The 13,561-nt window shown below is 58.4% G+C and overlaps 1 protein-coding gene across 10 annotated transcripts in view; it reads left to right on the top strand.

The window, feature by feature from the left end:
- The window catches only part of FGFR4 (fibroblast growth factor receptor 4), a 28,449-nt gene extending 19,560 nt beyond the window's left edge, over nucleotides 1-8,889 (top strand). For 3 of the 10 annotated variants that reach the window (XM_045530597.1, XM_045530596.1, XM_045530599.1), the window contains exons 2-18: nucleotides 915-1,058; nucleotides 1,722-1,985; nucleotides 2,079-2,147; nucleotides 2,270-2,436; nucleotides 3,011-3,134; nucleotides 3,668-3,858; nucleotides 3,983-4,121; nucleotides 4,464-4,657; nucleotides 4,727-4,854; nucleotides 4,959-5,080; nucleotides 6,260-6,370; nucleotides 6,453-6,643; nucleotides 7,010-7,132; nucleotides 7,228-7,298; nucleotides 7,570-7,707; nucleotides 7,940-8,045; nucleotides 8,177-8,889. In XM_045530597.1, the coding sequence (XP_045386553.1) occupies nucleotides 968-1,058; nucleotides 1,722-1,985; nucleotides 2,079-2,147; nucleotides 2,270-2,436; nucleotides 3,011-3,134; nucleotides 3,668-3,858; nucleotides 3,983-4,121; nucleotides 4,464-4,657; nucleotides 4,727-4,854; nucleotides 4,959-5,080; nucleotides 6,260-6,370; nucleotides 6,453-6,643; nucleotides 7,010-7,132; nucleotides 7,228-7,298; nucleotides 7,570-7,707; nucleotides 7,940-8,045; nucleotides 8,177-8,335 (2,388 nt within the window). In that variant the 5' untranslated portion in view covers nucleotides 915-967 and the 3' untranslated portion in view covers nucleotides 8,336-8,889. Of the gene's footprint in view, nucleotides 1-350; nucleotides 1,299-1,721; nucleotides 1,986-2,078; nucleotides 2,148-2,192; nucleotides 2,437-3,010; nucleotides 3,135-3,667; nucleotides 3,859-3,982; nucleotides 4,122-4,463; nucleotides 4,658-4,726; nucleotides 4,855-4,958; nucleotides 5,081-6,259; nucleotides 6,371-6,452; nucleotides 6,644-7,009; nucleotides 7,133-7,227; nucleotides 7,299-7,569; nucleotides 7,708-7,939; nucleotides 8,046-8,176 lie in introns of those variants that run through there. The other 7 variants (XM_045530602.1, XM_045530603.1, XM_045530600.1 and 4 more) reach the window with 6 other exon arrangements.
- Nucleotides 8,890-13,561: the final 4,672 nt, after the last annotated feature.

Raw genomic sequence — 13,561 nt, 5'->3', positions numbered from 1 at the left:
AACTTCTGACCTTGAGCAATTCACCTGCTTCAGCCTCCCAGAGTGCTAGGATTACAGGGGTGAGCCACCACGCCTGGCCTTTTTTTTTTTTTTTTTTTTTGAGACAGAGACTCACTGTTGCCTGGGCTAGAGTGCCGTGGCATCAGCCTAGCTCACAGCAACCTCAAACTCCTGGGCTCAAGCGATCCTTTTGCCTCAACCTCCTGTGCCACCATGCCCGGCTAATTTTTTCTATATATTTTTAGTTGTCCAGCGAATTTCTTTCTATTTTTTTTTAGTAGAGACGGGGTCTTGCTCTTGAGCTCAGGCTGGTCTCAAACTCCTGAGCTCAAACGATTCACCCTCCTCGGCCTCCCAGAGTGCTAGGAGTACAGGCGTGAGCCACCGTGCCCAGCCATGGAAGGGCTATCTTGTTGGTTGTGAGCGCCTAGCCCCTGGAAATGTCAGTCATGCTATAAGGAGTGGGGTCAGATCAGATAACATCCAGATGCTGAAGTCTGGCCTTGTATTATACTTCACTTTTGAGGGGGGGGAGCTCTTCAGCAATAAATTCATTTAGTCAGCAAAAAAAAAAATTATGTGTGCCAAGAGTGAGCAGAAGATATGTCTCCCTTCTCTGCTTCCCTCCAAGAAAAGAATCCCAAAACTGCTCTTTCTGTGAACTTGTGCCAGAGTCTCAGCAGGACCCAAGGAGAGCAGGAAGCCCAGCCCAGCCCCCTTGCACAACCTACTGTGGGGGGCCTGGACTCTGGCAACAGCAGAGCTGGTTCCAGTCTCTGTCCTGCCGCTGCCTGGCTGGGGACTTGGACAAGTCTGCTTACCACTTCCTGTCTCTGTCTCCTCATCTGCAGAAAAAGGGAAGAGCACCAGCAAGGTGCACGTGTAGCAGGAGCTCTTTGCCCTCCCTGTTTTAGGAAGGCAGTCGGTGGGAAGTCCAGCCTGGGTCCCTGAGAGCTGCAGGAAGGAGATGTGGCTGCTGTTGGCCCTGTTGGGGGTCTTCCTGGTTGTACCTGGGGCTCCAGCCTTGTCCCTTGAGGCCTCTGAGGAAGTGGAGCTGGGTATGGCCTCTAAGGTGGGAGAGGGTGGCCAGGGTGGGAAGAATGGGCACCAGGAGGGGGCTGCTGGCTGAGCAAAGCTGGAAAGGATCCCGGCCAGACCTTGAGAAGGTGGCAGCAGGGCAGGGGCCAACTGTTGAGACCCGGTCAGTGTTTGGCTCCCAGCAGCATCCGTCTATCTCTGTCTGCAAAAGGACTGGCCTTGCAAGGCACAGGCCCCTGAGCTGGGCCGCAGAGCTGGTGGTGAGCCCCTCGGCTGCGTGGCGTGCGTGCTGGGTGTGTGTTCTGTTCATTGGGAGTGTGACTTGGGAGGTCCAGGCAGCATATGTGGTATATGCACTGTGAGTGCGATGTGCCCCAGAGGTGTGGTGTGCGCCCTGTATGTGGCACCTATATATAGCATGTATGTGTGTGTCTGTGTGTGCGCGTGCCTTGGGCAATGGCATGTGCACTAAGTACTTGTATATGTGACATGCCCTAAGAATGTGGCATTTGCCCTGCGTGTAGCATCTACAGCATGCAGTTGTATGTAAATCAAGGAGCAGTGGCTTGTCTAGCATGTGTCTCGAGGTGCCTGTGCCTCGTGTGTGCAGCATGTTCTCCGAGTGCAGAGCCTGCCTCAGATGCTGCTGCAGAGCTCACTGACCTCTGCCCTTCTGCCCACAGAGCCCTGCCTGGCTCCCAGCCTGGAACAGCAAGAGCAGGAGCTGACTGTGGCCCTTGGGCAGCCTGTGCGGCTGTGCTGTGGGCGGGCTGAGCGTGGTGGACACTGGTACAAGGAGGGCAGTCGCCTGGCACCTGCCGGCCGGGTACGGGGCTGGAGGGGCCGCCTGGAGATTGCCAGCTTCCTACCTGAGGATGCTGGCCACTACGTCTGCCTGGCACGAGGCTCCATGATTGTCCTGCACAACCTCACCTTGGTTGTAGATGGTAAGAGAGTCTGGCAGGGGGTTACAGGATGCCTGGGGAGAGAGACCTCCCCCTCTTGGACCTCAGGCGCCACTTCCCTCTGTCCTGACGTAGACTCCTTGACCTCCAGCAATGACGATGAGGACCCCAAAACCCATAATGGGCACACCTACCCCCAGCAAGGTCAGTATGAGTTCTCAAGGACTCTTGTCCCCACTGCCCCTCTAGTCACTGATGAACCAGAAGAGACCTGTGTGGGAGCCGGTGGTGATCCCAGGGGCTAGAAGTACTCCCTTCCCCCCCAGCACCCTACTGGACACACCCCCAGCGCATGGAGAAGAAACTGCATGCAGTGCCTGCTGGGAACACCGTCAAGTTCCGCTGTCCAGCCGCAGGTAACCCCATGCCCACCATCCGCTGGCTCAAAGATGGACAGGCCTTTCATGGAGAGAATCGCATTGGAGGCATTCGGGTGAGTCTCTGGGTTTCAGGACCATCTGCTCCCCCCTCTTCATTCCCTCATCAGTCCCCTCATACCTATAAATTGAACACACCTGTAACAAGTCTGCTGAGGAAGGCAACTCTGTGTGCCCTGAAGGAGCCCTAGACTGTGGACTTGGGCAGCTCTGGTTCAAGTTCCCATTCTGTCCCTCTCTGGCAAGTGACTTAACCTCTCAGCCTTAGCAATTCCATTTATAAAGTAGGAAAAATCACTGATCAGTTGGTATTAATAAGCTTTAGCATCTCATTCTCACAGTGAGACCCTACAGGGTCAATCCGTGCTGTAATGAGGAAGCTGAGACTCAGGGGTGACGACCGGCTCAGGGTGGCACAGCTGGGGAGAGGCAGGGCTAGACAGACTCAAACCCGGGGCTCAGGGCCTTTTTGGAGCCTCCTCCTTTGTGCGTGGTCCCCGGCCTTGGCCTGACCCTCCCAGGACCTAGAGAGCTTAAGAAGAGCCCTCTGGGAAGGATCTCGCCTCATGTGCTGGGCCCCTGGCTGGACGTGATCTGGTGGTCCCACGTGGACCCTTCCTCTGCCCCCAGCTGCGCCACCAGCACTGGAGCCTGGTGATGGAAAGCGTGGTGCCCTCCGACCGTGGCACGTACACCTGCCTTGTGGAGAACTCTCTGGGCAGCATCCGCTACAGCTATCTGCTGGATGTGCTGGGTGAGCGGATGGGCAGGGAGGCCATGGGGCGGGGGGCCTGACCTGTCTGGGGCTCGGTCGTGCCCTCTGATAGGGCCTGGTCTGGCAGGCAAGGTGGACGCAGTCTTAGAGGAGTCAAGCAGTTCCGAGTGACCAGGAGGGTCAGAGAGAAGCACAGGGGCTAGCATGGGCCTGGAGGAGCCAGGGTCTGCTGGAGAAGTGAGGAAGGCATCCAGACAGAGGCCACAGGCTGAGTTAAGGTCCTAAGTAAAAAGAATGGCCTGCATTTGCAGGGAAGTGTGTACCTGGGGTGTGGCATTTATGTGGGGAGCCAGGCCATGGAGCATTTTGAATGCTAGACTGAGAAGTTGTCCTTGACCCAAAAGTAACCGAGAGTCATGGAAGGTTTAAGCAGAATAAGCAGGAGCCAGATGAAGTCTAAGGTGTATGTCAAGAAGGTCCCTCCCTTGAACTGGGGGAAGGCTGGAGGCAGGTGAACAGGGTGCTTCTGTGGGTGCCACTGATCAGGGTTGACAGCCTGGCCTGGCCCCCAGAGCGGTCCCCGCACCGGCCCATCCTGCAAGCAGGGCTCCCAGCCAACACCACGGCCGTGGCGGGCAGCGACGTGGAGCTGCTCTGCAAGGTGTACAGCGACGCCCAGCCCCACATCCAGTGGCTAAAGCACATCGTCATCAACGGGAGCAGCTTCGGCGCTGATGGCTTCCCCTACGTGCAGGTCCTGAAGGTGTGGCCCCTGTCGTGCCTGAGCCCCACCTTCTTCCACTCAGGGTGAGGGGTCCCCAGCTGCCCTCCTGACTACAGTGTGGCCCCAGGCTCTGTGTTTCCTGAGTGTGTGTCCCCTCCCCCAGACCGCAGACATCAATAGCTCAGAGGTGGAGGTCCTGTACCTGCGGAATGTGTCAGTGGAGGATGCGGGCGAGTACACCTGCCTGGCAGGCAATTCCATCGGCCTCTCCTACCAGTCGGCCTGGCTCACAGTGCTGCCAGGTGAGTGCTGAGTGGGCCGGGACAGGCTGTGAGATTGCACTCTGGTCCAGCCATGAGCTAGGGCCTGTGGGGCGGACAGTCTCCCTTGGTCTGTGGGGCCTGGCTTGGGATGTGGTGTATGGATTTGTGCGTTTGATTCTGCGCCTGTCCATGAGAGCTCTGGGGTATGGGGATCTGACTCTGGGTACAACTGTAGAACTGTAGCTTTCTGTGTGTGTGTGTGTGTGTGTGTGTGTGTGTGTGTGTGTGTGTGTGTGTGTGTTGGGAGCTGTGAGGGCCTGAGTTGGAGGGAGTGGGGCTGGCCAGTCTGACCACTGACAGTCGGTCTGTCTGTGAGGGCAGAGGAGGACCTCACGTGGACAGCAGCGGCGCCCGAGGCCCGGTACACGGATATCATCCTGTACGCGTCGGGCTCCCTGGCTTTCGTTGTGCTCCTGCTGCTGGCCGGGCTGTATCGAGGGCAGGCGCTCCACGGCCGGTACCCCCGCCAGCCCGCCGCTGTGCAGAAGTTGTCCCGCTTCCCTCTGGCCCGACAGGTACTGTGCCCGCTCCTCCCCCGGCCCAGCCTGACTCCAGCAGGCGGAACCAAGTCTCCCGCTTTGCAGTTCTCCCTGGAATCAGGCTCCTCCCTGGTGCGAGGCGTCCGTCTCTCCTCCAGTGGTCCCCCCTTGCTCGCCGGCCTGGTGAATCTGGACCTGCCTCTCGACCCGCTGTGGGAGTTCCCTCGGGACAGGTACAGCTGAGAGTGAGAGCGGGGAGGCAGGCTCCATGGTGGGGCCGCCCTTGGCAGAGTGACGCACCGAGGCCTGGGCTTTCTGATCCTTTCTTCATCTCCAGGCTGGTGCTTGGGAAGCCCCTAGGCGAGGGCTGCTTCGGGCAGGTTGTGCGCGCAGAGGCCTTCGGCATGGACCCCTCCCGGCCTGACCAGGCCAGCACCGTGGCTGTCAAGATGCTCAAGGGTGAATGTGGCAGCCGGGGAGGAGAAGTGCTGTGGTGTTGGGACTAACAGGGGCTCCCGGTGCTACCCGGTGAGCACTGGGGCCAGAAGAGGCTGTGGGATCCCACCCTTAGGCCTGCAGCCCAACTCTGCTAGTGACCCTGGCAAGTCACTTCTGAGCCTCAGTTTCCCTTTGTGTCACATAGAAGAAATAATAGTCCCTAGCTCCAGCCCACAGTTCGTGGAGAATGCCTGGAACATAGTTGAGGTTCAATAAATCTTAACCATTGGGGTGACTGAGGATTTGGGGTGACTGGGGATTGATACCCTGCCAGTCTGGTCCATGTTAGTTGACCTCATTCCTCACTGTTATGCCCAAACATGCCTCAGCCTCCCCTGGACCGCTGCCAAGTCTGTCCCGCTGTGTCCACCACTCTAGGAGAACCGCCCTTCTGCTGAACTCAGTGCCAGACCCCAAGCCACAGCCCTAAGATGCTGGGGCAGGCACACCTGGGCCCTGCCCATCGAGACCCCTGGCTGCTGTCCCCCAGGCCCCTCTGCAAGGATGGCCCAACCACTGTTCTGCTCCCTCCCTCCTCTCTGCACAGCTGGGGCCACCTGGCACTTCCTGGGAGGCAGGGGTTAATAAATATGCATTGTGAGATTGGTGTGGGGGGGGCTGTTGTGTCATTGGCCCAGGGCCACAAGTCAGCCCCAGGGGCCCAGCCGGAGCAGACTTCTTCCCACCTCCCTCTAGCTGCACCCTGCTCTTGGCTCCCTTAATTCCCAGGCCCTGGTCAGACAGCCCCAGGGAGCCAGCCTGTTTCCTGACCCCAGGGGCTCTCACCCCATTCAGGGACTACTGCCAACCCCCCCAGACACAGCTTCCTCCTGCTCAGAGCTCTTCCCCTCTCTCCTGTTTCCTGGGCCTACCCGCTGGAAGGCCTGCTTCTTTTAGATCCTTAATCTAGTTGCGTCCTTGCAACTGCTGGATAGGGAGAATCCACTGTTCTCTTTCATATAAGGTGATCCTGAGGTTCAGAGAGGTTAGGAGACTTTTTCAAGGTCACACAGCTCAGCAGGGATTCAACCCCAGACCCAACTGACGCCTGGTCCAGTGCTCCCTTTCCTGTCCCCTACCCGGAAGCCTCCCGTGTACAGTTGGAGGACAGCTTCCTGACCCCAGCTGTTGCCCTTGCAGATAATGCCTCCGACAAGGACTTGGCGGACCTAGTCTCTGAGATGGAGGTGATGAAGCTGATTGGCCGACACAAGAACATCATCAACCTGCTGGGTGTCTGCACCCAGGAAGGTGGGGCAGGGCGGAGGTGGTGGCATGGGCAGTTGGGGTGCAGAGCCGTAGCTTCAGCAGCCTCCCTGACCCCACTCTGTAGGGCCCCTGTACGTGATCGTGGAGTGCGCTGCCAAGGGCAACCTGCGGGAGTTCCTGCGGGCCCGGCGCCCCCCAGGCCCGGACCTCAGCCCTGACGGACCTCGGAGCAGCGAGGGGCCGCTCTCCTTCCCGGCCCTGGTCTCCTGTGCCTATCAGGTGGCCCGAGGCATGCAGTATCTGGAGTCACGGAAGGTACGGGCGGTGGACAGCACTGCTTGCTCCATGTCCGCGCTCTCATGCCTGTGGCAGCAAATGTCCCAGCTTCTCCCTCCCTCCCTTTTTGCATTACCCTGTCTAAATGTCCCCAAATCCTATGCAGCTGCCACTGCATGTCCCGATTTGTTAGCTCTCATATTCTCTAACTCATAGACTAGGCAAGGGAAGAGGTGATACAAAAGAAGAGTGCGTTTCCCCTTTCTGAACCCTGACTTCCTGGGCTGTAGAATGGGTGGATGGTCCCTCCCCTCAGCCTTACCGTGCAGTGGTGAGCACAGCGTCCAGCCATTATTAGGTCCTAATAAACCTCAGCCCTCTTCCCATTCCCTGCTCTGCCCCCAGTGCATCCACCGGGACCTGGCTGCCCGCAACGTGCTGGTGACTGAGGACAGTGTGATGAAGATCGCCGACTTTGGGCTGGCCCGAGGCGTCCACCACATTGACTACTACAAGAAAACCAGCAATGTGAGGGAGCAGGGCGCGGTGGGTGGAGGGGCTGGGCCTGGAGGGGGCACTGGACCTGGAGGACTCAGCACCGGTGCCCCTTCTCTCCCCTGCAGGGCCGCCTGCCCGTCAAGTGGATGGCACCCGAGGCCCTGTTTGACCGAGTGTACACACACCAGAGTGACGTGTGAGTCCTGGGAGCTGGGGATCCAGGGTGTCTGCCAGTGGTCATCGATGCCCTACCCAACAAAAAGACAAGGGGCACTTGCCAAAGTCACATGGCCCTAGGATTTGTGCACTCACATTCTCTTTACGACCAGGCCTGGGACCGGAGTGGGGCCCGATCCCCCTTTTCCGGTGCTAGAGGATCATGCCCACAGGGTCCCCCATCCTGGCCCCCAGGAGTAGGGGCTAGGGGAGAGAAACCGCGTCCTGCTGAGCCCTGGTCCCGCCTCCAGGTGGTCTTTTGGGATCCTGCTGTGGGAGATCTTCACCCTCGGGGGCTCCCCATATCCTGGCATCCCCGTGGAGGAGCTGTTCTCACTGCTACGCGAGGGACATCGGATGGACCGGCCCCCACACTGCCCGCCAGAGCTGTGAGGCCTCACCCACACCCCACTTTCCAGTCCTCATCCCCTGCCCTGGCCTTGGCCTCGGGGTTTGACCCTGACCTCAAGGGCAGCACTAACTCCTCCTCCTCTTCCTCCTCCTCTTCACCCCAGTGGGGAGTCCTGGCCTGGCTCCCACTGATGGCCCTGCCCATCAAAGCCCCCCAGGGACCCCACAGTCCTCTCCTGCCCCCAGGCCTGAGGCCCTATGACCCCCCAGGTACGGGCTGATGCGTGAGTGCTGGCACGCTGCACCCTCTCAGAGACCCACTTTCAAGCAGCTGGTGGAGGCTCTGGACAAGGTCCTGCTGGCTGTCTCTGAGGAGGTACTGCCCCCCGCTGTCCCCTGCCCTCCCCTGCCTATTCCCCTCTGGGCTTCCCCCGGCCTGACTGCGTGGACCTGCAGCAGCCCGTCCGCAGCGGCTGCCAAGGCTGACCGCTCTGCTCCCCACTGCAGTACCTCGACCTCCGCCTGACCTTTGGCCCCTGCTCCCCTTCTGGTGGGGATGCCAGCAGCACCTGCTCCTCCAGCGATTCTGTCTTCAGCCACGACCCCTTGCCCCTGGGGCCCAGCTCCTTCCCCACCCCCAGGGTGCAGACACGAGCAGGGGCATGAGGTTGTGTGGGCCGGTGGGCTGGTGGCCTTGAGCCTCCTGGCTCAGCCACAACCTGGCACAGTGCTTGACCTTGGCAGCCCCAGGCCCCAGACCTCAGGGTGCTGTCCCAGATCTCTAGCTCTGCTTTGAGGAGGTCCATCCTTGGTCCTGGGGTTCCTAGCTAAGGCTTCTTGCCCTGGCCTTGGGTTCCCAACCCAGAGTTCAACCCTGATCTCGAGGCCCTGCCCTTGCCCTTGGAGTTATGGTGCCATTGTCCTAGTGGCCTGAATGTTAGGGTTATGCTTGGCCTCCTGGGCCCTGGCACTCATCCCCAGCTGGGGGTCTGGCTGGGCCTGGCTGCAGAGCTGCTATCCTAGTCCTAAACCTCCGTGCTTCCCAGCACCAGCTGAGAGGCTTTGGGCCTCTGAGCCCCATTTCCCCAAGCCTCCCGCCGCTGCAGCTTGTCCCAGCATCTTGGTGGAAGGAGTGTTGTCCCCTGTGCCCCAGAGAGGCTGGAAGCTGGCCAAAAACACAGAAGCAAATGGCCTTTTATAAATTATTTTTTTGAAATAAACTGTGTGTGCCTGGTGTCTTCCCTAAGGGCCATGGAGAGGGAGGAGGGTGGAGGGATGCCCCAAGCTGGGTGCTTTGCCTGGGTGACACACACTGGGGGCTCTGTGCCAGGCCTTGGGTTTGCATCCACCTCCAGCTGCCCCCAGAGGCTGTGCGTGCCTCTGTGTTGGTCCGTCTGTCCTACCAGCACCATCTTACGCATGCGATGGTGTGATGGAGTAACAGGCCAGAGGGGTCTGCACTGCACCATCCATGGGGTGGGACTCCCATACCCTCAGCACATGCGTGTGTCTCCATGTATGCCCCGCATCTGTCCCCAAGGGAGCTGGCAGCCCCCTCCCCCATCTGCTCAGCATTAACCAAGCTGACCGTTAACACAGCATGAAAACCTGAAACTGCTGCTGCCTGCTCCCACGCTCTGCTGGCTCAAGCTGGGGGCTATGCCCGCCCCTCCCCGCCCTGGCCAGTCTCCCGGGCAGCAGCTGGTTGCCGCCCGGCTGGGCTGCAGCTGTCCCTGCCTGCCTGGTCCTCCACTGGGGAGGCCGTCACAGCCTTGTTCTCAGACCCCTCTTGGAGGGATCAGCTTCCCAAGGCTCTGGAACCTTCCCTGGCTCCATCCCTATAGTGACTGCTGCTCCCCCAGTCTGTCCCTGAACCTCGGGGTGGGCCGTGGGGAGGCCCAGACATGGGGCCTGACCCAATACAGTCCTCAGGCCTGGGACAGGACTACCCAACCAGGACATCCTTTATGGAAGTTGCCTGCGTGCCCCATGGGCTCCCAGGCAGCGGTAGCTGAGAACACATGCAGGGTCAGAGGGGTTGGGTATAAGATTTTGAGGCTGAGGCTGCCCTGGAAGACTGATCAGTGGCTCTTGACCATGTTTTTCTCCCTACTCTGAGTCTCCTCCCCACTGCCACCACACCCTCTCTGGCTCACCATGTCCCAAACAACTGCCCCTCCTCCAGAGCAGAAACCAGGGAGCCGCTGACCTCTTCCTTTCCCTCAAGAGCCGCATTCCCTAACGGGGTGGGAAGGGTGCTGGACTTGGAGACAGGTTCAAATCCTGCCATTGCGAGGTGCAGCCGTGTGCCTGAGGCCAGCACTGTCACCTCTCTGACAGTCCTTTCTTCACCCATGAGTAGGGGCCTCCTGCCCTGCCTGCCTCCTGGGGCGCAGGGCTCAGGGTGAGGCGAGGCTTGGACGTGCAGCACGCGGCTGTGCCGCGGTGTCTCCCTGGGCACTGTGCTTGGGCTTTGTGTCCCCGAGTGCCCTCCCAGCCCTCCACCTCTGGCCTCCCTTCTGCTCCGTGGCTCCAGAGGCAGCTTTGTGCCCCTCCTGTACTCAAGGACCCCTACTTACTCCCCAGAGCCCCCCAAATTTCTGACTGACTCTGAGACTCCCAAACTCAGGAGTCACTGGCCAGTGACTGTCCTTCACCAGTCCAGCCACTGGCGGGAGAGGAGGATCCCTTGGCCCTCACCTGGGGGAGGAGAGGGTTGGAAGGTTAAAATAGTGTATAAGGACAGGGGTGTGGAATGAGAACCCCCATTTTCTACTTCCCCACCAGGAGCCCGCTGCAGTGCCAGGCTCAGCCACCCGCTGCTCTCCCTCCCCGTGGGCTTGCAGATAGGGGTTCTTCTTCCCATGTAACGGTGGAGAAACAGTGCTGCGACAGGTCCAGGGTCACAGAATGGGGCTCTCGGAAGGAGTGGGGCTGACCCCCAGGTTCCCGGCAGGCCTTGTGCACATTGGAGATCAGAGCCAGGTCGCTCAGAGTGACAAGGCCAGCTGCTGCCTAGTAAGGCCTGGGGGCCAGGAGGGGCTCAGCTTGCTCACCCTGTGCCCCTCCCTGCCAGCATCCCTGGCAGGTACACGCTTGTTGGGGCCATTCCACATTCCTGATGTCCCATGTCAGAAAGAGACAGATGCTGCTAGTTCCCTGATGCGAGCTTTGCTGCTTCGTCCCCCCACCCCACCCCAGCCTGCTTTGGGCAGCATGGCAGCAGCTGGGGCCAGGCCTTGGCTCTAGCCAGTGACAGGAGCCCACAGAAAAGCACTGGGCCTACGTCCAGACTCTGCCACTTGCTGGCTGCGTGTATCAATGAAGGCTCTGGTGGGAGCAATGGACAGACGGACGCTCTGCTTTGCGAAGGCCCAGCCGAGGGACGGGGGCTGCCGGCTGGGCGGTCAGTACCTGTGAGGAGCCTCAGGCTGTGCTCCATGTGGGAGAGGTGGTGCTGCAGGTTGAGGATTGTCTCAGATTTCAGATTTTTCCAGGTTTTGGAATATTTGCATATAAACAATGAGATATCTGAGAGATGGGATCCGATTCTAAACATAAAATTCATTTATGTTTCATATATACCTTATATACGTAGCCTAAAGGTAATTTTATACAATACTTTTAACAATTTTGTGCATGAAACGAAGTTTGTGTACATTGAACATCAGGAGGCAAAGGTGTGGAATTTTCCACTGTGGCGTCATATCAGCGCCCAAAAAGTTTTGGATTTTGGAGCAATTCAGATTTCATATATTTGGATTAGCGGTGCTCAACCTATATAACTGAAGTCACCCTCTCTGAGCGTCCTCTTCCAGACCCTTAACACAGGAATGATGACACCCAGCTCGGAGAGTGCCTGTAAAAGCGTTCAGTAAACAACAGCTGTCGCTCCACGGGGATTGGGAGGGAAGGGCCTCCAGGGCTGAGTTACTGTGCAGGTGCCATGAGCTCACTCCCTTCTCCTGGCAGCCCTTCCAAGAAGGCATTCTTGTTCCCATTTCCCAGATGAGGACACTGAGGCTCAGAGGGAGGACGTGACTGGCCCAAGGTCACATGGGGAAAGTGGGAGAGTTGGTGCACAGGGCCAGGGGCTGTCCCACTGCAGAGCCCATCCCACGCCCCAGGCAGCTTGGCAGTTCAAGGGTCAGGAGAGGCTCTAGGGACACATGAAGCAGGGGGCATCTGTTAGTGAGATGTCCACACACGAGTGGATGGACAGTCATGACACCCAGCCACAGATGTGCCCCTGCTCAGTACTTAGGGCTCTAGGCTAGCCCAGGGACCTTACATGGACTGCTCCTACCTGGGGACACTCCTCCTCCCACCTCATACCTGGCCGAGCCCCACTTGCCCTTCAGATATTGCTCAAACCTCATTTCTCAGGCTGCCTCCTCAGACCTCCCTTCCAGGCCAGCTTCTAGGCTGAGCCACCCCATTCAGAGGCTCTCATTGCTGTAATGAAGGGACCACCTGCCTGGTCTCCCTCCCCCAAACTGGGAGCACCAGGAAGCAAGCACTGCTTTGATAGTGTTTTTCAAATCAGTAGCTCTGAAACTGTAGCATATATCAGAATTACCTGGAAGGCTTGGATTGCTGGGCCTCCCCCGGAATTTTGTATTTAGTAGGTCTAGGGCAAAGCCTGGGAATCTGCATTTCTAACCAGATGCTGCTGGTCTGGGCAGGGAGCGGGGCTTACGCTTTGGGAGCCACAGTTTTAAAGAGTCAATGCATGCACATGATTTAAACTATAAAAAAAAACTCCAATAGAACAAAATAGTTTTCAATGAAAAGCAACACTGTGCCCCGGCTCTCACACTCTGCCCCTTCCAGGGGAAAATACCCCCATTTTCTAAGTCTTCTTGCACGGCCCCTTCCACACTGTGTGGCCTTTGATCCAAGTCAGCCATCATCACTCTCGCCCACCTCCCCAATTCCCTCTCAGAACAGCACCTGGCAGAACTGGGGTGCAGGCCGGGCGCAGTGGCTCACGCCTGTCATCCTAGCACTCTGGGAGGCCAAGGTGGGAGGATCGTTTCAGCTCAAGAGTTCGAGACCAGCCTGAGCAAGAGCGAGACCCCGTCTCTACTAAAAATAGAAATTAGCCAAACAACTAAAATATATACAAAAAAAAAAATTAGCCGGGCATGCTGGTGCATGCCTGTAGTCCCAGCTACTGGGGAGGCTGAGGCAGAAGGATGGCTTGAGCCCAGGAGTTTGAGGTTACAATGAGCTAGGTGAGCTAGGCTGATGCCACGACATTCTACTCAGGGCAACAGAGTGAGACTTTCTCTCAAAAAAAAAAAAAAAAAAAAGAAAAGAAAAGAAAAGGAAAAGAACTGGAGTGCAGTGTTTGTTGAACAAAGGGAGGAAGGTATACACGCAGCCAGGTGTGCACACGGTCACGCCTGTGCACACTCAGCCCCACAGTGCCCACCCCTGCCCACACTCCTGGGACCCTAACTGGGACCCTCCCACCCCTCCAGCTGCTGTAGGACTTGGCCTAATCCCGGAGGATGTGCGAGGCAGCTGCAGCTGTCTCGGGGGGAGGGCCCTCCAGAGGAAATCTCCTTTTTATTCTCCTGCTACCGAAATCTGACCTTCTCTGGCACCTGGGCCCCATGGCTGGCGCCTGTCACCAAGAAGTGGCTGAGGAGAGGGCGTGAAATCACCAACAGCTGAACTCATCCAGGGTTCCCCACACCCTCTGCAGCGGGTCTCTGCCCACATTCCACAGTGCCAGTCCTTTCCGGGCCCCCAGTGCCAGGCTCATGTTGCCCAGCCTGACCTGGCTTCAAGGGGTATGGCTGTGGGCTCCTTGCAGTTCTGGAACCTCCAGGCCACCCTTGTCCCTTCAGGACTCAGCTCAGTTACCCCCTCCTCCAGGAAGCC

This window comes from Lemur catta, chromosome 18 (assembly GCF_020740605.2).
Source record: "Lemur catta isolate mLemCat1 chromosome 18, mLemCat1.pri, whole genome shotgun sequence".
Taxonomy (NCBI): domain Eukaryota; kingdom Metazoa; phylum Chordata; class Mammalia; order Primates; family Lemuridae; genus Lemur; species Lemur catta.
Note: the sequence above shows the minus strand (reverse complement) of the source record. Positions and strands in the feature narration are given on the sequence as shown.